The following is a 24176-nucleotide window of genomic DNA, read 5'->3' as shown; positions in this document are numbered from 1 at the left end:
ACGCTCCCTCCCGGCCGTCGCACGTTGATGACGTTTACATCTGTTTACTAAGGAACTGCCACTGGTTTCGTAGAAGCCATTTATTTCAATAAAAAACGCAGATTTCCTCTCGTCAAACAGGTACGACACCACTCTTTGTCGCTTGTGTGCTTTCTTCAGACTGCTTGTGGGTGAACACCACGCAGCGGTGTGTTATCTCGGCGCTGAAACAAGAGTCGTGGTGACCCCATGACAGCTTTTTAGCCTGCTGCTAATGCTAATGCTAACTAGCGCGACGGCTAACTTAGCTACTTAGCTACTAGCACCAGGAAGCTAAAAAGCTGCTCGTTGCACGCAGAGTTAGTAACGATGGGATGTCGGAGAGCTGCTCCCCTACAGAGACACATGTCATCGCTGTGTGTGAGGTGCTGTTGTGCTCGTGGGTAACCGTGACATCGTGTTGTAACGTGAAGTTGTAACGGAGAAGCACCGAGCTAACGACACTGTGGACCGAGCCCACCGGTGGGTGTCAGGCTGACTGACTGACTGAGGAGGGGGGGGGGGGAGCTCAGCTGCTCCGCTCAGCCTGTTTGTCTTCTTCCCCTCGGTGTTATTATGATGACAGAAACTTTGTAACCTCGTCTGACTGAGCCACTGACTGGAAACTGGATTGTGTCATGTGCTAACGGTTTATTAATGAGCTGTAGCCTAGGTAACTCAGCCAGGAGGAGTACTAGAGTAACGTTAACGTTACTCTGAGTTTCCAGGTTATGGGAAGGGAAATCCTCCTCCTCCATCGGGGTCATTCCTATGTTCCCACAGCCCTATGTTCCCACATTTCTAACTTTTGTTGTCACTGAATATTAGGCCCTATGTTCCCACAGCCCTATGTTCCCACATTTCTAACTTTTGTTGTCACTGAATATTAGGCCCTATGTTCCCACAGCCCTATGTTCCCACATTTCTAACTTTTGTTGTCACCGAATATTAGGTCCTATGTTCCCACAGCCCTATGTTCCCACATTTCTAACTTTTGTTGTCACTGAATATTAGGCCCTATGTTCCCACAGCCTTATGTTCCCACATTTCAAACTTTTGTTGTCACTGAATATTAGGCCCTATGTTCCCACAGCCCTTTGGTCCCACCATTGGTTGGGTTTAGGCAATGAAGAAAAGGAGTTGGTTAAGTTCAGTAAAAAGACCAGGTAGAGGTTAGACAGGCCAGATAGATAGAGTCCAGATAGGTAGAGAGAGTCCAGTGGGAACATAGGGCCTAATTTTGAGAAAAATCTTAGAACTGTGGGAACATAAGGCTGTGGGAACATAAGGCTGTGGGAACATAGGCATGGACCCCCTCCTTCGTGACACTCTGCTTGTCTTGTTGGCGAGATCTTTTAAAGTCGTTATTGCAGCCCCTCCTCTTCTCCATGGGACCACTCAACCACAACCACACTGCAGTTTAACGTCTGCAGCTGCAGTGCAGACTGACTTGGTGGGAACCGAGGCTGCATCACCTCTTTGGTTAAATATGGGTCATAACGTGTATGGGTAGTGGGTACTGTACGGGTTCTGCTAATCAACAAGCCATAAGGTGAACAGAATCCGACAGGGATGTTAAGTTTGATACAACACGACCAAGTGTTGTTGACATGTTTTAGTATGCAACCTGATGCTTAATGCTTAATGAAGTTCAGTTCACTCGCCTAAGAAAGGTGCCACGTTCTTGTGCTTCCCTTTGTGTCATTTCCTGCCCAAGAGCATAGACATTGTAGCTAAACAAACAATCAGAAAACGAAATGTCAAAGTTGAATTAAACTTAAAGAATCTGAGGTTGAAATAGGCTTTATGCACAGGGTCTCAGTGTCTCAGCTGGGGTCAGTAAAATGTTTTTCTAACAGGCTGACAGTGACAATCACGTGAAACTGAGGCGAACTCATTCATGGTCTCTGATTATACTGGTAACAGCCGACCTCCAATGTAGACGCGACATCTAAAATCTAAATTTTAGGCCTTAAAATGTCTTAAATTTGTTGAATTATTGTGTTCAAGTCTTAAATAATTTTAGACAGGTCTTAAATGTTCTTATCCCCACCATGGGCGAGCATTTCACTCGCATTTGCCCCTAAAAAAAAAAATAGGCTACATGTGTGAACCGGGAGAATCACAAAAAAGAAAGAGCACAACCTGCGATTGGTCCAAAACTACAAATCCCACAATTCTCTGCCTCAACAATAACAGTAGTTAGTGTAAGTAAGGGAGAGTGGAGCAATATAATACATCCATGGAGTGGAGCTGTAGGTGAAAAGAGGAAACAACGCCACGTCTGGTCCTGTTCTATGTTGTTCGTTCACACCGTCACCATTTATTCGTTACGTCCGCGGTGTAAAAGGCCGTGACGCACAGACGCGATTAGGCGCGAGACGCGATTAGGCGCGCGACGCGGTATACGCGACTTTTTTTTTTTTGCGACGCAATACGCGATTCTTTTATGGCGACGGGACCTTCGCGTCTTCGTCTATTTCATAGGAACGCTTTTTTTTCGCGCGAGCTTTTACGCGCAACCAAACGCGAGATACGCGATTTATCGCTCCTTCTGACTCGTGTCAAAAAAAAAATCACGAGCCCGCCAACAACTTTTTTTTTTTTTCAAAGGAGGTTCAACTGGACTTAGTTATTTGTCTAGGAAGACGTTTCACCTCTCTTCATCAGTTCATGTAGCATCTGACCAGGCTGGGACTGGTCCAACTAACTGGTGTGGAGACTCAGTATAAGTCCAGTTGCTTTCGATTTAACCTCCTTTGAAATACTATGACCTGGACAAATGAGAATATGCACAGGCCTACAACAACATTTCTGCTCTCACCAACCATGGTTGAGGTCACAACGCTGCGCTGTAGCTGCTCTGGAAGTCCGAGACACGTCTGAGGCCAATAACGATAACGTGACGCACAGTATACTGTTATGAGACACATTATGCATCCCAACTGTCTTTTTTTTTAGAGGATTTTTTTTTTTTTTTTTTTTTTACCAAGAATGCGCCCAAAAAAATCATGACCCAGGGGCCAAAATTCGAAACAAATATATATATTTTTTAATCATAATTCTCATAATTCTCCTGATGTCGGTTTAATGTAAACAGATTGCGCTGATATGCGAGAGTAATGTGACAGCGGGGCAGAGCTGCAGCTGCTGTGCTGTGATGGACCTGATCAGACTGGTGGTGGTCCACAGTCAATCAGTCCCAGATCCTCCACCGTCAGCAGATCCCCCGAAAGCCCCCACAAATAATACATCGACAAGAAGTTAAGTGGCAAGTTGCACCTTTTCGTCGGCTTATTATTTGCGGATTTTTTTTAATATAGCCTATATAACGTCACTGCAACATGCGGCTCTCAGTGCTTGTCGGTGTTGTGTCTATAAATTGTGAAATAACTTTTCCTCGATAGAAATATGAGACGTGGTCAATAGGTTTCATTCATCCATGTTTTGGCAGACAATACAAATAACCAATGATGAGATTTCCACCGCGCCGAACCAAACATGTGGCTGGAATAGAGCCAGTCAACAGTAACATGTGCATTTGTTTGGGTTGCTGCAGATGTGCACATCAGCTGACACCGCCGGTAAAAGAGAGAGAGAGAGAATGAGTGTTGTCTCGAAAAAAACAGTAAAGGAGAAGTTGGACAAGTGACTGAAAAGACGCTGGTGCGTAATGGAGACACCAGGCAGCTGGAGCGGACCGCGGTCACGGTGCGGCCGCTCTGCTGCTGCTCACCTCAGTGTGTGCGACAACTCATTCATGGTTGTCTCTGATTATACTGGTAACAGCCTACCTATTCACCTCCAATGTAGACGCGACGTGCGCTCTCGTTACCCAAAGCGGCGCGTATCCGCGTGCATTCGGTGCGACGGCGCCGCCGTTTTCCCCCCCCGTGCATGTCCGTTGCTGTGTCAGGCAGGTGTCTCCCACGGAGCTCTGCCCCGTTTCAGAGGTGAAGGAGAGACGTCGCCTCCGCGATGTAGAATGTGTTCAATTAAAGTGAAACTTCAGGTGTGTCTGACCATTGTTGTGACTAATGAGGTCAGAGTCAGACACACCTGGATTAATCAGTTTGTCTAATAATGTAAAACAGGAAACAAAGGAGCTGGTTTAAGTTCAGAAAGTAGTGGAGCTGTGCATAAAGCCTATAAGGAAAAAAAAAAGCAAAAAGTACAGTAGTGGGAGCATGAATTGAATGAGTTATTATTATTATTATACTCAGTCCAATGTAGAGTTGGTGAGGGAAGAACAATAGCAAAGAGGGAGATTAGAAGGGAAGTGGTGGAACAATTATTTGAACACTTTGTATTATGGGAAGACATAGAGGAGTTAACTGTCATAAATGTCATGGAGATAAAACACAGCGAGACCTTATAGCATGCAGACGATATGAGATGCAAATCCAGGAACTGATTACAGAATTACAGAGATGAGCGTTGCTTCAGAAGTGGTGTAAAAATGATTTTTAGGAGGACAACAGGATTGATAATACAAGCTGTATGAGTGCCATAAAAACCTCAAAAGGAAGAGGAAGTTGACGTGTTAACTGTCAAGTGCAGGGAGGTGGTGATTGTGATTGATGACTTTATGTGTGGTGATTGGTAAAATCAAACGCTATAACTTGGTGATTCTGTGTGTGTTTCCCCTGTAGGCTGGGATCTTGGATGGAGTGAGTGTTGAGCCCCAGTGAGATGACTGACCAGGGCAACAACAACCAGAACATCTCCTGCAACCCCTTCGCTGCCCTCTTCAGCTCGCTGGCTGATGCCAAACAGTTCGCATCAGGCCAGAAACCACAACAGCTGTCCGCCGAACCACCGTGTAAGAAGAGCTATCTGGTCTCCTGCGATCCCTAAATGTCAAAATAAAGTTAGCAAAATAAATACATAAATACATACAGGACATCATTTCAGTGTTAGACAAGCATCTGTGTCTTTTTTTTCTTTTAGTTATTACAGGTCGTATAAACATCAGTCTTAAATGTAACGGCATGGTTTCTTCTTGCTTACCCCCCCCTGTATGTGGTATCACAGTGGAGGACTCAGGAGAGAGCCAGTCAGACTCGGAGAACTCTGTGTCGGACAGCGTCGATGAGAATGACGACTCCGTGGCAGAGATCAGCCGCTCCTTCCGGTCCCGGCAGGAGCTGTGTGAGCAGCTCAATGTCAATCACATGATCCAGCGGATATTCCTCATCACCCTGGACAACAGTAAGTAGGAGGGAAGTAAAGTAAAATGGTCAAGTAGTGAGTCGGCGGGGATAATGCTGAATGTAGATATCAAAAACACAATCCAACAACTCCAAAACGCTCTGGTGGACAAGTTGTGACCTGCACATTCACCACGCTATGAGATGATAACGGAACGTAATGAGACAGAGTTGTTTTCGAGGTAAATTCATGCAAAACTGCTGACGGGGACGCGCATCAGCGATCACCGTCTTTGCATTTGCCTCTAAAACAACTCTGTCTGGTAACGTTCCGTTCATCTCATAGTGTGGTGAATGTGCAGGTCACAACTTGTCCACCAGAGCGTTTTGGAGTTGCTGGATTGTGTATTTGATGAGAGAAACCAAGAAATCCCATGAGCCTACGTAGTGTAGCTCTGAGCAGCTCGCGGCTCTGCTCCGCTGTTCTAAAAACACCTTGCACCGACAATTAAAGGTAACAAACCCACTCCTAAAACAAAGGGATTATGGCAAAATTTGCCAAAATGTTGAACTATTCCTTTACTAAGGGATAATTAGCGGGGATACTGCTGAATATGAAGGATAACTTCTGTTTTGAACTTGTTTTTTTTTTTACTGTGAATAAGACACTACTTGCATAATGAGCTCGGTCTGTCACAGTTATTACATAAAGGTGCATTTACGTTAAAATCGTTATTACTATTTCCTCCTCGCTTTCCACCGTTTGAGGTTTGACTGCTCCTCTCTTAATGACATCATCACGTTGCACCCCCTTCTTCTGCTTTGGTCTAATGACGCATGAGTGGAGCCACAAACTGTTTATCTGGAGGGAGGCGCTTCATTTAAAAAAAAAAATATTCCATGACCGCGTTTCACTGAGCATCTAGTGACATTAGCATCATGGATTAAGTTTAAGCCAAACAGAAATGCAGTTTTTATTTATAGTATGTTCCAGCTCTTCTTCTTCTTCATAAGGTGTATGTGTATTATTAAACTATGTTTAGGCTGCTTATACTATAATACTGGCATAAAATAATCAGAAAAAGACAATTCAATCGTTAATAGCAGTTATAGCTGACCAATTAATCATATCTTCATCGTCATCTTGATATGAACATACACGATAAACACATTGCAAAACATTGCCAGAATTGCAATGAGTAAGGAGAGGAGGCAGGAAAGGGTTAAATTAAAGGTCTGTTTAATTGATTGATTACCCATGTGCAATTTGTTCAATTAAAGTATGCTCAACGTATTTTTTCTATTATTCTGTTCAGTGTTTGAGGTTGCCTATTAACAGAAAGACTCAGGAACTGTGTGGATAATATGCACACCTAAATGTGTGCTTATTTATCGCATCTTATTTATAAGTCGTATAGTAGTATTCGTCATTGCAATATTGAACGGTGTCATCGCACACTTTGCTCATATCCTGCAGGCCTAATCGCAGATCGCAAATTTGTTTGGCAATTAACCGTCATCTAAAATGTCATGATTGTGACAGCCTTAGCGATAGTAGAGATTAGCGATTAGTGATAGATTATTTAATTAACATGTAGCAAGTCTATGTTAATGATAGTAACGTGTGTTCACTCTTGACGATAAGCTGAGTTGTGTTACGGTCCATGCACAACTTGAGATTCTTGCTTTGATCTGATCTGAGGGGGTCATTAGTCAGACAGACAGGTGTCCACTGTTATGTAGCCGTTATGGGAACTTGTGAATATCTGCAGAGTGTGTTGTTTTCAGTGCGTGTTGGTGGACGGGCGGCACACGCCATCTGAAAGTCATATTTGAAGTTTCCAGTAAGCAACAAATGACTCACCACCTCAAGACAATGCAAAGACCCTGCACACTGTGAAGTCTCACTGTGTAGCCTGACTGTGAGCTGGCTGCTTAGGGATGAGTCACGATGATGCTCAGGAAATTCAGGCTAAATTCCCCCCACTGTTTTCACACAGAGCCCCTTTAATGAATTCTTCTGCCACCTCAGTCAGAAATAAACAGAAAGTAAATACATGCTGTGCTCTTTAATCCTCCTCTGTCTTATATGTTCCTATGTTGGGCTGCTGATTTATTTCTCAACAACACTCAATCCACTACCTCGTGAACGGTTTGGCCTGAGCGTTGCGGTCTGTCACATGCTTTATTTTATGGAGCCTGGTTTTTATTTTCACCTGTAGGTGACCCCAGTCTAAGAGGAGGAAATGGGATCCCTCCTCGCTGTGTGTTCCTGGAGGAGATGGCTGCCGATCTGGACGGACAGGACTGGCTGGATATGGACAACATAGAGCAGGTCAGAAGTCCACAATGTATTTCTGTTTCTCTACTCTCACCAAACATGTAAAGATACGGTGCAGTGGGAGAGGCTCACCGTCTATCAGATGCATTAAAGGGACAACGAGGAGTTTTGGAAAAGCAAAGCGTTTTCACACTACATTTATGATCCTCCACGCACCGTGAAATTCTTTGACCGGCGCAAGACAGACTCATGTTTTCATTCATCAAGAATTAAAGTCAGAGGTTCAAAGATGATCACATACCGTCGTAGTTCCGACCATAAACGGCGATTTGGCGGCGTTATTCTTATGACTCGCCACGAAGGAAACGCTGGTCGGCTCAACCAGCATTTCCGCCACCACTAATAATAACAAAACAACGATAGAGACAAAACGATATATTTATCGAAAATGGGCCCATTAACCAGTGTGGGTAGCGTAGATTCATCCACATTAACGTGAGACTTTTTTATAACCAAATAAAAACTCCTCGTTGTCCCTTTAAACTGACACGTTTGAAAGTTATATCCCCATGTATAATGTCTAAACTGTAAACTCTCTCAGAACGTTCCATGTAAGGTCCATTATAGTATTGTTATTCTTGTGTTTTTTTCTACCTGTATATTTTATTTTATTTATTTACTTTGTTTTATTTTTGCCTCTTTTTCTATATGTCATTCAGTCTATGTTATTTTTGGTTTTTACTTGCCCCTGCTGTCTCTGTTCTATGTTTGTTTAAAAATGAATAAAATATTGGATAAAAAGAAAGTTGTATCCATAATGTGAGAAATTCAAGAATACAAGACACAAGTGTTTTGCACAGTCTGACCCGTGTCTGTTTTCTCAGGCTCTGTTTAACCGTCTGCTGCTGCTGGAGCCTGGAAACCTCCTCATCTACATGACGTCGTGCAGCGCTGTGAACCTGTCTGCAGACCGCGACGCCGGAGAGAAGTGTGCCATCCCTTACCTCTTCGCATGTTACCAGAGAGCCAAAGAAGAGGTGTGACACTTGCCTACATTACAGTAATTGCGGCAGTTTAAAGGGATAGTTCATTTCATTTTGGCAAATTGACCCATTGCCATAATCTCTATAGTCTTAGGAGTAGGATCGTGACCTTTACTTGTCGGTGTGCAAGCTGCTCAAAGCTACGCTACGGAGGCTAATGGGATTTCTTGGTTTCCCTCATCAAACTCATCAAATACACAATCTGACAACTCCACAACGCTCTGGTGGACAAGTTGTGACCTGCACATTCACCACGCTATGAGATAATAACACAACGTTACCAGACAGAGTTGTTTTAGAGGGAAATTCATGCAAAACTGCTGACGGGGAGTCGGGGACGCGCATCAGCGATCACCGTCTCTGCATTTCCTTCTAAAACAACTCTGTCTCGTAACGTTCTGTTATTATCTCATAGCGTGGTGAATGTGCAGGTCACAACTTGTCCACCAGAGCGTTGTGGAGTTGTTGGATTGTGTATTTGATGAGTTTGATGAGAGAAACCAAGAAATCACATGAGCCTCCGTAGCGTAGCTCTGAGCAGCTCACGGCTCTGCTCCGCCGTTCTAAAAACACCTTGCACCGACAATTAAAGGTAACAAACCTACTCCTAAAACTAAAGGGATTATGGGAAAATTTGCCAAAATGTTGAACTATCCCTTTAAACACACAAGTATCTTTGGAGATCGAGCCGTTAATGGACTATTCTATATAATTGGGAATGTAAAAAATAACCCGTTCTCTTTCATAATTCAGTGTCCTTGTTGATTACTCATGCACCAGGTGACGAAGGTGCCCGAGAAGCTGCTGCCGTTCGCTGTCCGCTGCAAGAACCTGACGGTGTCGAACACGCGGACGGTTCTGCTCACCCCGGAGATCTACATCAGCCAGAACATCTACGAGCAGCTTCTGGACCTGCTGCTGGAAGGCTTCAATGGAGCACGTGAGTTCTTCAGCTCACGCTCGACATCTTTCCCTTTCCCTTCTCTTCCTCTCACCTCTGCTCTTGTCTTCTTTGCATATCCTCAGTGATGTGTTCCTTCCAGTCCTTCTCTGTTGTTCACAAAGTCGCTGTGTATTTCAGAGCCAGAGGAGGTGGTTGAATTCGTGGAGGAGGTGGTTTCTGGCCTGCTGTCCGACCAGGAGGTGCGCACCTTCGAGGAAGTGATAGTACCGGTGTTTGATATCTTCCAGGGACGGATCAAAGACTTGGACCTCTGCCAGCCTGTCCTCTACTCCTACTTAGATGTTCTCCTCTATTTCAGCCACCATAAAGATATCGCCAAGGTCAGGAGACACACAGAGCCATAAAACAGCCTGTTATTAAAACTAACCCCCATCTGATAATTTTCCCGCTCTCTACTCTCTATTAAAGGGACAACGAGGAGTTTCTATTTGGTTATAAAAAAGTCTCACGTTAATGTGGATGAATCTACGCTACCCGCACTTGTTAATGGGCCCATTTTCGATAAATATATCGTTTTGTCTCTATGGTTATGTTGTTATTATTAGTGGTGGCGGAGATGCTGGGCGAGCCGATGATGAATGAAAACATGAGTCTGTCTTGCGCCGGTCAAAGAATTTCACAGTGCACGGAGGCTCATAAATGTAGTGTGAAAACGCTTTGCTTTTCCAAAACTCCTCGTTGTCCCTTTAAAAATAATAAACAATGATGATCATTATTTCAGTGCCCCACCTTGTGAGATCATCCCAACAAATCTTGTTTGGTTTTCTCAGGTACTGGTGGAACATATTCAGCCCAAAGACCCAGCCAATGGTTTGCAGTACCAGAAGACTCTGCTGGGGGCAGTGCTGAGCATCTCCTGCTTGTTAAAAACCCCAGGTGTGGTGGAGGGGCACGGCTACTTCCTGAACCCCTCCCGCTCCAGCGCCCAGGAGACAAAGATCCAAGAGGCCAACATCCACCAGGTGACCCGGTCGTCTTTTAGTTTGCTGCTTTTTTTTTTTTCCGTATTACAGTCGTCACACAATACAAATGCCAAAACCACTGATCATCTTCGCTCCCATCGTGTGTGTTACAGTTTATGGGCCAATTCCACGACAAGCTGCACCAGGTCTTGAAAAACTTGCTCCAGCGATCCAGCGAGACGCGGCACCTGCTGCTCTCATGGCTGGGCAGCTGCCTGCAGGCCAACGCCGGCCGAACCAAGATATGGGCCAATCAGATGCCGGAGATCTTCTTCCAGATGTACGCCTCGGACGCGTTCTTTTTAAACTTGGGCGCTGCTCTGCTGAAGCTGTGCCAGCCCTTCTGCAGGCCTCGCTCGCCCAAACTGCTCACCTTCAACCCCACCTACTGCGCCTTCAAAGAGCTGAGCGAAGAAGAGAGGCGCAACCGCAACGTGCATGCACGAGGTAACTGTGTCAGAAATGTAGAGTCTGTCGCACTTTCCATTAGGGCTGTCAAAGTTAAAGAGGAACCAAGCAGGATTTTCCCCGTGGCTATGCTACATTTGTACCTTCATTAAAAAGCTCTGGAGTAATTGTGATAGTTACTGTAACTACATGACTTGTGACTTGTAACGAGTGAGAACAGAGGCTCTCTGTCTTCAACCTGGCGTCTCGTGGCTGAAAACCAACCTTGTAACATCAGTGTAGTTACCTGGCTGCCGCCCCGGTGTCCCAGCTCTCGTCTCTGCGGCACCGCGACACAAACGTGCTCTGTAACCGTTTATGACAGTTAACACAACGCGAATATACACGTTGTAACATCGTATATGTTATATAACGTCATCCACCGCTCCATGTATTGATTTTTTGCCGACTTCGTTGTAAACAAATGCACATGGCCGGGTGGTGGGTTAGCAAAACAGAGGAAATGTGACGGGACTGGGGCGGTGCGTGGTGCAGTGGTTAAAGCGGCCGCCCCATGTAGAGGCTACAGTCCTCAACGCAGGCGTCCCCGGTTTGAACCCCGCGTCGGGCAGACTTTTCCTGCATGTCATTCCCCCTCTCTCTGCCTCCCCCTTTCCTGTCTATCTCACTATGTGCTATCAAATAAAGGCAAAAAAAGCCAAAAAATATACTTAAAGAAAAAAGAAAAAAGAAATGACTTGCATAGTTTCTCTGCATCCGACGCAATGATTAATCTGGAAACAATAGCACGTATGCATGATTAATCACATCACGTGACTTAGGAAGAGCCTGTCCGTATACGCTCTATGGTCTGTGTTGCCATTGGGTTTGAGATTAAATAGCATGTCCCATTTTTTTTTTTTTAAGTATATATTTTTTTGGCTTTTAATGCCTTTAATTGATAGCACAGTGGCGAGAGAGACAGGAAATGGGGAAGCAAAGAGGGGGAATGACATGCAGGAAAGGGCTACCCGATGCGGGATTCGAACCGGGGGCCACCTGCAGTGAGGACTATAGCCTCAACACATGGGGCGGCAGCTCTACTTACAGTAGTGAGCTAAACGCCGCCCCAGCATGTCGGGGTTTGTCCCGTATTTCAATCTTGAATGCAGCGCATCATGCCACCTGTGAAGACCCGTCCCACTCTGCCTGTGATAAGGTAAAACTCAATGCCATGGCTGGGTTGATCACAGATAAGAGTGGAAATTCAAATTCTTGGTTTGACAGTGTCAGTGCTAATGACTCATTTGCTGGTAGTTTATGTTCATTATGTCTTCAGTTTGACAATCAGTGTTTTTTTCCTTTTAGCAGACACAATACTGAAAATTAATACAATCCTTCATGTGTATGATAAAAGGAAAAAAAAAACACTGATATGTCCACTTGATGTACGGCAGCTTCAGGAAGTCAAACTTGTCCATTCACAACGAAACCTGTGATGTGATTTGTTTAGGTAGTTTGAGGTGTGCAGTTGGAAATATAAGTATTTGTTTATTACACTAATCAAAATACAGCACTGATGTGAAAAAATAAACAACTATGATGTGTTATTATTTTTCACCAATCTTTAAAATTGCATCCTTAAATTCTAATGGATTAACATCAATTTCATCCTTCAATAATACTATATAAGAAAGGATGGAAGAAAATACAAGTAATATTCTTATTCTTATATATAATATTTAGGATTTTAATTGCGATTAATCACAGAGTAGTATTGAAAAAAAGAAATAATCATTTGACAGCCCTACTTTCCAAATATCAGTTTAAATACATTATTTCATTGTTATGCAGCAGCAGCTCTGGTGTTTATTGCATATTGTTTCATACTGCTTAGATTTCGGTGGTTAAAAGGTCACGGTCACTACAATTTGTGATGCATGAGGCTGTAATTCGGGGTTTAAAAGCAGGAGGGTTTGGCAGTAGAGAGTTTGACTAAATGCTTCCCTGTGGCTAATTCCAGGTCTGGACAAGGAAACCTGTCTGATCCCTGTGCCCCCTCAGCAGCCGGTGGAGTCTGCACAGTCGTACAGCCTGCTGACTGAAAACCTCATCCTCACACAGCTCACCCTGCACCTCGGCTTCCACAGGTACCACTACCCGCCTTCAAACAAGCCCATCCCACTCTGCACTTTTAATCAAGCCTCTCACAGTGTAGCAGATCTCACGGCAACATGGCGTGCTGTATTTCCTCTCATGTTTACAACCATATGTCAACGTTAAGCCGTGTTGTCTTTTCTTTTTTTTCTCTCCCCGCCCGTACACCTGTCTCCCATGTATGATGTCCGACCGTGTGCAGACTCCACGAGCAGATGGTGAAGATGAACCAGTCTCTCCACCGGCTCCAGGTGACGTGGCAGGAGGCCCAGCGAACCGGCAACCCCATGTCAGAGCAGTTCCTGGAGCAGTTTGAGCGTCTGATGATTGTTTATTTGTCAACCAAAGCTGCCACCACGCAGCCCGCCATGCTGCAATGCTGCCTTAACCTCCAAGCCTCCACTGCTGCTCTGCTGGTCCAACTCAGCGTGGGAAACCAGGGGCCTGAGCATGTAGCACTCAGTTTCCCTCTGGCCTCCCTGCAGCACAGCATGCTGTGCTACGTACCAGGTTGGTCACACCTTTCACTGCACTACAACTTCAACTTCAGCTCTGATTGACAGACTGACACACAGGGATCAAGAGAGCCTCGAATTCCTCTTCATTTTCTGCAGCTTGTGCAATCCTAAATTAGATCATGTGATACAGTGTGTTGCGTTAAAGGGATACTTCACCCAATATTGATAATTCACCAATTTTCTACTCGCCATCATGCCAAGGAAGGGTTTGGAGAACTTTCGGAGTCATCGAAACACTTTTGGAGTTCCAGGGGCTGGCAACAGGTTTTCATATAATGGCGGCGGATAGAGCTCACTTTTGAATCATCCAAAACACACACTCAGTACGTTTACATGCAACGCTTAATCGAGCAATGCTCAAAATTCGATTTTGGCGTCAAGTCGGACTTCTGTCCTTGTCTCAATATACATGCAACTGAGAAAATCGAATAACTGATGGGGTCCGCCCCCTCATGCGGCGTCACCCGTCGTTTCAGCGGGTTAATACGCCCCGCAGTCCTGTTGACTTTTCTGTCACCTCCTAAAAAACTGAATATAAACAACTTAGTAAACTTAATAATAAAATTCCAATCGCATTATCTGGGTGTCTTAATCGGAGTTCTCCAACTCCGATTTCAGTCGGACTAAGGTGTTTACATGCACTTCAGTTGTCCAGTTATAGTCGGATTAAGGCAATAATTCGGTTTTTTTCAAGTGTCATGTAAACGTACTGACTATGAAACATCCAAATACCTCCATACTGCTCGTCCGTACCGACCCAAGTGTCCTGAAGCTGCCACATGAAAAAGTTGTTCAGAAAAAATTAATTTGATCTCTGTTTGTAGCCTTGTTGTAGTAATTTAGTGGATGAATGTACTGTGAGTAACTGAACACTGATACCTGGCACGCTCAGCAGCTGTAATTTTTTAAAAACATTTTGCTGTGGCAGCTGTGTATGACGCATTGTAAAAGATTTACATATCAGGTCAAATATTGTTTGAACTGGGATGTTTCACTTGACCAGAGCCTGAAGCCTGTGGCTAGGGATGGGAATTGGGAACTTTTCACATTTAAACCGATAAGGTACCCATCCCCAGTCACAGGCTTCAAGCTCTGGTCAAGTGAAACATCCCAGTTCGAACAATACTTGACTTGATATGTAAATCTTTCACAATGAGTCATACACAGCTGCCACACCAAAATGTTTTATAAATTACAGCTTGCTGAGCGTGCCAGGTATCAGTGTTCAGTTACTCACAGTGCATTCATCCACTAATGGAACATTCCTCTACATGATAGTCATGGCTCCTTTTGTATGTTTGTCAGAGTTTTTTGCAGAAAACTTGGGGGATTTTTTCATCTTCCTGCGGAGATTCGCGGACGACGTCTTGGAGTCTTCCGCAGAAAATCTGGAGCAGATTCTTAACTTCATCACTGTCTTCATGGGGAACGTAGAAAGGTACGTCGTTGCCATAAGACTGTAAAAAATATGGACGTAGCATCCGTGACGTCACCCATTGTTTTGTGACTCAAATATGGCGGCCTGAACAGCGCCATGTTGGATTGGCCGGCCGAGAACCCGCCCACTGGCCTCGAAGCAGCTGTCCACGGAGCTGCTCGGACCTGTCACTCAACGTTTCCGTGCCCTAATTGGCCAGAGTTTTAACCTAATAACAGTAAAACGGTAGAGTTAAAAAAAAATTCACCCCCCTCAGAGTGTGTGCAGGGGTAGAAACTATCGATTGAGAAAAAAAAACATGCTGACACCAGGCTTTTAACATGTTTATTGAGGATGTAAAGTCTGCGATTTTAACATGGGGGTCTATGGAGAATGCTGCTTTCTGACACCAGCCCCCAGAGGAAGAAGAGGGGATTGCAGTTGCCCCCTTGGTTGTTCCTCAATAATGTAATAAAGTCTTGTCTGTAATTAGAAGTCAGCGGTCTCGTGAAGTGGGAGGAAGAATTATGCTGCAGATATTCTGAAATGAAATGTTCACATATTGCTGCGATCCCTCTCCTGCGTCTTCCAACAGGATGAAGAACCCACACCTGAGAGCGAAGCTGGCCGAGGTCTTGGAGGCGGTGATGCCCCACATGGAGCCGGTGTCTCCCGCCGCTGCTCAACCACTCGTGTTCCAGCGGGAGAGAGTCTTCTGCTCGTACAGACACGCGGCTCAGCTGGCCGAGGCCCTCATCACTGTGTTTGTGGACATTGAATTCACAGGTGAAACAGCTGTTCCATCCTCACAGACTTTAGGTAGAGACAGGCAGCACTGAACTCGTGTATTTTTGATGGCGCTAGAAATTTTAAATGAAGCCACATTTAAATAAAAAGAATCTGGTTAAAGACCGTCTTTGACTAAAATGTCACATATGAATAAGAAATTAAAGAGTCTTGGTATCATTTTCTAATCTGATGAAACTGTGACGAGGTTGGACTGTGTGTGTGTGTGTGTGTGTGTGTGTGTGTGTGTGTGTGCGCACCTGTGTGTGTTTTTACAGAACAAGATAAGCAGAGAAGCTGGATGATGTAAAAACAAACAGCAGGCATCAAAGAAGCATGTTTGATTTGATTTGGTTTCCCCTCTCTGTGTTGCAGGTGATCCTCATCAGTTTGAACAGAAATTCAACTACAGAAGACCCATGTATCCCATCCTCAAGTACATGTGGGGAAAAGATAACTACAGAGAGAGCATCAAGGTAACGAGAAGTGACGGCCTATCTTCAAATGTTAAGATGGAGGGTGTTGGTGTTTTTTACCTCACAAAAAGAAGCTCAGGTTTAATTCTTTGAGTCGGACGTGGTCTTCATGTGGGTGCTGTTAATCTAAATGTAGTCCTGTCTCAATAAGATGGTTTAAACTCTTTAAATACATATCTATCAATGTTCTCTCAGTCACAACTTAAAGTAGATTTATAAGTGTAGGCTGAAGTATTGGTTTTAATATTAGACTGCACAGGACTGTTTTTATTTTGTGGTCGGTGCACATAAAGATCTTTTTTTGACGATGCTGTGTTTTATGGAGTTCATGATTGGGTCGACTCACTTCGTCAATAGCACTCCGTCATATTGTTTTCAGGTATAAAAGGAGTAGTAAAGGGAAGTGAGATGAGCGGTTGGCTGTAAAACGGTCCAGATTTTATAGGATTTTACTTTTTGTCACCCATTACTGTCAATGTAATGAAGGAATGAGTTGGAGTGATTATATTAGATACCGCATTCAGCACACTGATCTCACCATGTGCTGTTCGTTTCATCTCCCAATCCAGCATCTGGCCGACTATGCATCCGCGAACCTGGAGGCCATGAACCCCCCTCTGTTCCTCAGGTTCCTCAACTTACTGATGAACGATGCTATCTTCCTACTGGATGAGGCCATCCAGGTGAGTCCGCAACGCTCAACACAAGCAAAACATCTTTTCAATCAGATTAGCACATGTGAAAACCAAAGTATTACATCTTCACATCTAGTGTTTATTCAGTTTGTTGTGATGCTCATAATAATGTAGTTGATGGTAAATGTTAGGGCTGGGACGATATGCTTTTCTCCCGATTTTGATTCTTCTACAATTTTTTGGATGGCGATTCGATTTAAATTGCGATTCTACGATATTGCCGATTCTCTCGATTTTTAGTCTGCATTTTTAACATTTATCTGCAGAAAAATACTGTAGGAGCCTATAATTTAACATACTCCCTTATAAAGTGAACTTTATACCCTTATAACCCTTTTCAAAACCTGTACTCTATACTTGTACTCTATATCTGTAAAAAAAAAAAAAAAAAAAAAAAAAAAGGCTAACAAATGCACATTGCACAATATTTTATAAAAATCAAAAAAAAAAAAAAATCGATTTTTGAAAAAAAAAATTGATTTAAAAATCGTCAAAAAAGATATTGCGATATGTATGTGAATTGATTTTTTCTCCCACCCCTAGTAAATGTGAGTTTTACAAAAGCGGAAATCTTAGAGAAAAAAAACTGCACAGATTTTGTAATCTTGTACCACTTTTTATCCAAAAATATAAATATATTCCAATAGAAACAGTCCTATTATTTATTATCCTAAGTGACTTTACACGCATGAAATTCACACATCATGTTCTCTTCCAGTACCTGAGTAAAATCAAGGTCCTGCAGCTGGAGCGGGATCGGGGGGAGTGGGAGGGCCTGGCCCCCGATGCTCGAAGAGAGAAAGAGTCGAGTCTGCAGATGTTTGGACAGCTGGGACGCTTCCACAACATCATGTCTAACGAGACCATCGGCACACTGGCCTTTCTCACCTCAGGTCAGGCAGACAAGACTCTTACTTGCAACCCTTCACGTTGAATGGATGAATCGTTTTCTTTATCGATTTTTTCTTCTTTTTTTTTTTCTTGGACCATTTCCCTGTCCAGATATCAAGGGGATCTTCGTGACCCCCTTCCTGGCGGAGAGGATCATCTCTATGCTCAACTACTTCCTGCAGCACCTGGTGGGTCCTAAGATGGGGGCCCTTAAAGTCAAGGACTTCAGTGAGTTCGACTTCAAGCCGCAGCAGCTTGTCTCTGACATCTGCACCATCTACCTGAACTTAGGGTATGTTGTCAGTCACACTCTTCTTTTACCAAACGAATACACGGAAGAAATGAAGACAATAGAAAAGAAACAACAAAGAGACAACAAAAAAACATCTTGCAGTGTTTGTTTATTTCCTCTTCTTTGAATGGTGTGATGTTAGTTACTGGTGCCGTATTCTCTGGAGAAGCTGACTGACTATATGCTACAGTAAAAAACACTGATTCAAGGTTTGTTTTTTGTCTTTGGCAGTGATGAAGAGAATTTCTGTGCTACGGTCCCAAAGGACGGACGGTCATACTCTCCTACCCTCTTCTCCCAGACTGTTAGAGTACTAAAGAAAATCAACAAGCCTGGTGACATGATTGTAGCTTTTGGACTTCTTGCTGATAAAATAAAGGTATGACTTGACTTGGAAGATGCTGACATCCTTTTCACAGTTTTTTTTTTTTTTTTTACAAACCCACAGGGTTCCTACGCAAGTATGGAAAAGTATGCAATTTGATTTTATACATTTCCAGGTCTGGAAATTTATGGAAAATGGAAACTATTGTCTGGAAATATATTTATCATCTGGTTTTGGTCTTATCTGAAGTTATTTGGTTTAATTATTTTGTACTATTGTACCTAGCTACAATCTCCTGGAAATGATTTGGTTACATAATGGCATACACATTCAGAATAATGAAAACAAATGATAAATTACATGCTTTTTTATATTATGCACATCTCAAATGTGACAAATTATTTGAATTTTTTTACGGAGAAGTCTGAAAATTAGGGAATTTGGACATTTCAAATGTGTAGGAACCCTGAACCCAAATAAACGTGTTGATTAGAGAATACATGTGTTATGACTGTGTCCCTGTTTCAGTCCCATGCAGACAGACAGCAACAGGAAGAGGAGACGTACGCAGATGCTCCAGATGAGTTCCTGGATCCCATCATGTCCACTCTGATGCTGGACCCCGTTCTTCTTCCCTCGTCCAACGTAACAGTGGACCGCTCAACTATAGCACGGCATCTCCTCAGGTGAAGTCTCTTCCTGCACAGCCCCAGAGTTTACACGCGATATAGAATAACATCCAGAGGAGAGGGCACTCATCTGTGAGCTAGAGGAAATTCAGATCTCCGTCTCGTATTGGAATCTATTGTAACTGAACTGAATCGGAAGTCAAAATTGTAACGTATATACAGTACAGGCCAAAAGTTTGGACACACTCAATGCATTTCCTTTATTTTCATGACTATTTACATTGTAGATTCTCACTGAAATTAACCCTGACAAGGCACACCTGTGAAGTGAAAACCATTTTCAGGTCAGGTTCACCTCTTGAAGCTCATCAAGAGAATGCCAAGAGTGTGCAAAGCAGTAATCAGAGCAAAGGGGGGCTACTTTGAAGAAACTAGAATTGGTGGGGGCAGAGATAGAGGAGGAGGAGGAAGAAGGAGAGGAAGAAGAAAAGAAGAAAGAGAAGACAAAGAAGAAAAGACGTGTTTTCAGTTCAATTTCACACTTTTTTTGTTAATTCCACATGTGTTCATTCATAGTTTTGGTGCCTTCAGTGAGAATAAAGGAAACACATTGAATGAGAAGGTGTGTCCAAACTTTTGGCCTGTACTGTATACAAATTCAGTGTGCAGGGCTCAGTGAGTAACCATGTGTTGATTGTGTCCTCCTTGCAGCGACCAGACAGACCCTTTCAACCGCAGTCCTCTGACCATGGACCAGATCAGGCCGAACGAGGAACTCAAACAGCAGATATTACAGTGGCTGGATAAGCATAAGCAGGAGAGGCTGCAGCTGGGACCCAGTGGCTAGCTGCCATCCCTCAACAAACAATGGCTGCATCCCTGTTTTCTCTCCTGGCCCACATCTCACGTGCTCCTCCTCCTCCTCCTCCTCGGCTAATCCATGGTGTGCTTGCCTCTGTGGATTTTCTCCTGACTGCTCCAGTCCCACTAACTTTGCATCAGACTTTTTTTCCATGCAGCCTTCATCCTCAGTGGATTCCAGACAAAACTGTAGCCCGCCGGCTGGTGACAACTTCCAAGATTCACGCACAGTAGCTGTTTGACTCCCGTGACGCCCTTTGGTAAACGATAGTAGGGTGATACAACCTCTGGTTTCTCTCCCCCCCTGAATACTGTGTATTGATTGGTTGATATTACAGTCAGAACTGTGGCTAGAAGCATCAGTTTCAACAGGACTTGTTGAATGTACTGTATGAACTCCTGACTGCCCAGCTGGACAAAACCATATTTTATACTGCAAGGTAAGTATTTTGGGGAACTCGTGAGGCAGAACTTGGATGGAGTCATTTATTATTTAACCTTGATTTCACCTTCATGAAGAATACATCATACACTGCCTTTCAAAGGTCTTGAACACCCTATATTTTAGCACTTCTGGTTACATCTGGAGCAGCATTGTAAATAAAGTTAGCAATTAAATTTAAGGCAAAAGTGAAACTGAATTAAAATGTGTGACTTTTATTTTATTGGAGTCTAGATTCATATGGAGAATTTGAAAACCTGTAGCACAACACCACACGTGTATGGATGAGCGTCAGGGGCACCAGTCTTAATTACAATGCTAGTTAAAGGCCTCTTTAGGATCTGAGAGCTTGCTAATTAATAAATCAATTTTTCATTAACTGCACAATAATCACTCTAAATTTGATGTATATTCAGGATATAACACATTTACATACAAATACAATTAATGTAACATTAATTCTACTAGAAAATGAAGAATGCAGACTTAAATTTCTCTATTGTTTGCTGTAGCTTTGATGGAGACGGTTTATCTAGTATATCCTTTTCCTTGTAATTGGTTACATTTGAAATTAGCTGAAGTGTGATGATTCAATTTTCTCACGGCAATTTCGTTTTTGCTTGATGCCTTATTCTCACTTTAGATTAGTGCAAAATGCTACAATATGAAACATGAATTTCCTTCGTATCGCAGTTTGCTCACTGTGAACATTACAACCTCGTACATTGATGTGACGACATGTTAATGGTGTGAATGGAGCAAATTGTTGAGTTTTCAAATGTCAGTGAACTTTGCCTAAACTGTCCAACAGATCAGACTGAATAAATCTGGGGTGAAACATAAGCCACGCAGCTGCAGAGCCACGCTTCATTTTATATCCGGGACACCGAGGTTCAATAAAAACTTTGCTAGAGGCTGCAAGTTGGATTTCTAAATATTTGTTTATTTGTCCAGTACATCTTCATCTGAGCTTAATAGCTTCTCAGGTCGATGTGTTCCAAACCTAAATCTGGTTGCCATTTCCAATAAGGTTAATAACAATCTCAATATTTTCTCATTTTCCTTCCATCTGTTCATATGGTTCAATTTTTTACCCTAAAAGTGAGAAATATAGGGTTCTAATATTTTTGATTGGCAGTGTAAATATCATTGTCATACTTTGAATTGCCACTCACCAGATCATAACTGATGTTGAACAGAGTTTTTATTGTGTGAATGCATAGTTTATTAACATGTGGGAAAACAGCTGATCAATAGAAATGGTGCCTAAAACCATGAGCCTTGCAGTGAATATCTTGGTAATCTTGTTTCGCACTCATAAAAAACATGAATCATGAGTTTGAATTATGAGTTTGCTTCTTGAAAGGCATATGGGTAGAAAATGAAAGAAAAAGGCAGAAAAAGATCACTTCTTTTGGAGTAGCGTTTGAATTAAAGGGTTTTAATTCAAAATTTTGTGGTTGTATACAATTTTGAAAATGTGAAAGACGTACACGGAGATGTATCTGTTGGCATGCCCTCATCGTGTTCTGTTGAATATCTACCACCTGCAGGATTACATGGGTTAAATTATAATGCAATATTTAGTTTTAATCGGGATTATAAAATGTTTACTTTGGATGTACAGTATGATTAAGAAATAAAACTAATGTGCATTATATAAGACATTGTTATGTTCTTTTTCAGAAATATGACAGATTACAGATTTATTTATGAGTGGGTAATTTGTGCAGCAAAAATTAAAATATAAAATATGGTATAGAAACACATTGCAAAAGATGGAAGCATCCATTATACCACAAAAACATAGAGAAGCTTACATGACTTAAAAACCAAGGAGATTAAGGCAACAAGCCTGAAGTAACTGACGGTTTTGGATGGGGTTACCTTTGGCGACGAGCACTACAGTGAAGCGCTTCCATGGAAATAGCACCCTCTGCTGAGTGAGGGACAGTTAAAAGGTGTAATTGAAAACTGGGTCTAATTGCTCTGTTCTAACGATAAGCAGGGGGGCTACCTGGGTCTGGGATTTTCCGAGATCAATAACTTTTAAAACACTTGATTACACTGCACTCATCAAACAAGGGTTAACAAGGTGACGAGAGACTATAGTTTTTGTCGCTCAGATCATATACACCCAAATTTTTGTTCCTGCTATCTTCATTGAGCCCTGTAATCGATTTCCTGCTCTCCAAGAAGGTGCCCAGATTATTCATCCTGAGCTGTGTCTGTTTGTTCTTATGTGTCCTCCTTGTACAAGATATGATTTAACATTTGATTTATGTTTGAGGGTTGTGCAGCTCCCTTGTCTAAATGTCTTTTTTAAACAGTAATATTTAAAGGGATAGTTCAACATTTTGGCAAATTGGCCCATTGCCATAATCCTATAGTTTTAGGAGTAGGTTCATTAATTTAGAACGGCGGAGCAGAGCCGCGAGCTGCTCAGAGCTACGCTATGTAATGGAGGTTCATGGAATTTCTTGGTTTCCCTCATCAAACACACATCAAATATACAATCCCAACAACTCCAAAATGCTCTTGTGGACAAGTTGTGACCTGCACATTCACCACGCTATGAGATAATAACGAAACGTTACGAGACAGAGTTGTTTTCGAGACTGCTTGCCGAAAAACTGCCCCCGACGGGAACACGCATCAGCAATTTTGCATGAATTTGCCTCGAAAACAACTCAGTCTTGTGACGTTCCGTTATTATCTAATAGCGTGGTGAATGTGTGGGTCACAACTTGTCCGTGAGAGCGTTTTGGAGTTGTTGGATTGTGTATTTGATGAGTCTGATGAGGGAAACCAATAAATCCCATGAGCCTCCGTAGTGTAGCTCTGAGCAGCTCGCGGCTCTGCTCCGCCGTTCTAAAAACAGCTTGCACCGACAATTAACGAACCTACTGCTATGACTATAGGGATTATGGCAATGGGCTAATTTGCCAAAAATGTCGAACTATCCCTTTAAGTTACTTTGCTGCTGGAGGGATACATCTAAATGGCTTTGTCCAAAATAACAATATTTTCACAATGCAACATCCAGCTACTGATGACATCAGTCGACTCATCAATGTCTAAGCAAGACTCTTTAAATCATGTGCAATCAATAAACCCCTGGTGAATCAGGTCAGGCACCCTCCAGAGTGGTGCAGAGTATAGGAATGAGGTGCACAAAATTATGGTCAGAGGAGGCTGGGGGCAGAAAGGGGGATGAACTTCTTTGTACCTTTGTAACTGCACTGTAATACAAATGTAGAGTCTTGTGTCTGGCTGGATACTAGAGGATGTGTTCACAGGCATTTCTATCATCTGCCCCCAATTGGATGTACACAAGAGTGTGAGGAAATTCCAATGGTAAGTAATGAGGAGATGATGATACTTAGCTATTGATTTAGAACAAGGTTGGGGTAAATATTAAACCTTAAGGGTAATATGAATGTCTGATTTTTCCCTTTATTAACAGAACTATCTCTGGTGTTTTTCACTCACTATATTATGTTTCAAAGACACTTCCAAACAACTTGTAGTAGCAGCTGTATGTGAAATTCTTAAGACCCTGAGCCGCCAATGCACTGCATGCACTAACGATCCCCACCCCCCTAGGACTTTTAAGAGCTCGAAATAATTTATTTTGCACCACACATCACACGTGTAGTTAACATATCTCAGGTGTTTAACAACAACCCAATATTATCTTATCGAAGAACACCCAGGTGACAGGAACAACACTTCAGCTTTCAGTAGGCCTATTTATCTGACATTGGTTTATTATGAATAGCCTACATGTTAGGATTCTTTAAAGGGACAACGATGAGTTTCTATTTGGTTACAAAAAAGTCTCACGTTAATGTGGATGAATCTCCGCTACCCACACTTGTT

The 24176-nt window shown here is 42.8% G+C and overlaps 1 protein-coding gene across 2 annotated transcripts; it reads left to right on the top strand.

Annotated features, from left to right (window-relative positions):
• Nucleotides 1-13: 13 nt before the first annotated feature.
• Nucleotides 14-21914, top strand: ube4a (ubiquitination factor E4A). 2 transcript variants are annotated; one of them, XM_083984377.1, is made up of 20 exons: nucleotides 14-120; nucleotides 4671-4840; nucleotides 5053-5229; nucleotides 7391-7503; nucleotides 8334-8486; nucleotides 9273-9432; nucleotides 9574-9776; nucleotides 10227-10418; nucleotides 10532-10865; nucleotides 12829-12955; nucleotides 13165-13472; nucleotides 14786-14918; nucleotides 15493-15683; nucleotides 16059-16159; nucleotides 16729-16842; nucleotides 17573-17747; nucleotides 17857-18037; nucleotides 18269-18416; nucleotides 18891-19048; nucleotides 19703-21914. In XM_083984377.1, exons 2-20 carry the CDS (start codon nucleotides 4711-4713, stop codon nucleotides 19836-19838), a joined length of 3234 nt encoding a protein of 1077 aa, XP_083840503.1. In that variant the 5' UTR covers nucleotides 14-120; nucleotides 4671-4710; the 3' UTR covers nucleotides 19839-21914. The 2 variants fall into 2 exon arrangements, with proteins under 2 accessions (XP_083840503.1, XP_083840504.1); XM_083984378.1 differs by lacking the exon at nucleotides 14-120 and having other exon boundaries at nucleotides 4669-4888.
• Nucleotides 21915-24176: the final 2262 nt, after the last annotated feature.

The sequence above is a fragment of the Trachurus trachurus genome (genome assembly GCF_905171665.1).
Source record: "Trachurus trachurus genome assembly, chromosome: 13".
NCBI classification, from domain to species: domain Eukaryota; kingdom Metazoa; phylum Chordata; class Actinopteri; order Carangiformes; family Carangidae; genus Trachurus; species Trachurus trachurus.
This window is presented reverse-complemented; position numbering and strand designations above follow the sequence as displayed.

What these genes read in the sequence shown, in the direction of transcription:
- ube4a (XM_083984377.1), top strand. Translation starts at nt 4,711, where the DNA reads ATGACTGACCAGGGCAACAACAACCAGAACATCTCCTGCAACCCCTTC. An exon ending in ATATGGACAACATAGAGCAG is followed by an intron (nt 7,504 to 8,333) that starts GTCAGAAGTCCA and finishes CTGTTTTCTCAG; the next exon opens with GCTCTGTTTAACCGTCTGCT. An exon ending in ACTGGCCTTTCTCACCTCAG is followed by an intron (nt 17,748 to 17,856) that starts GTCAGGCAGACA and finishes TTCCCTGTCCAG; the next exon opens with ATATCAAGGGGATCTTCGTG.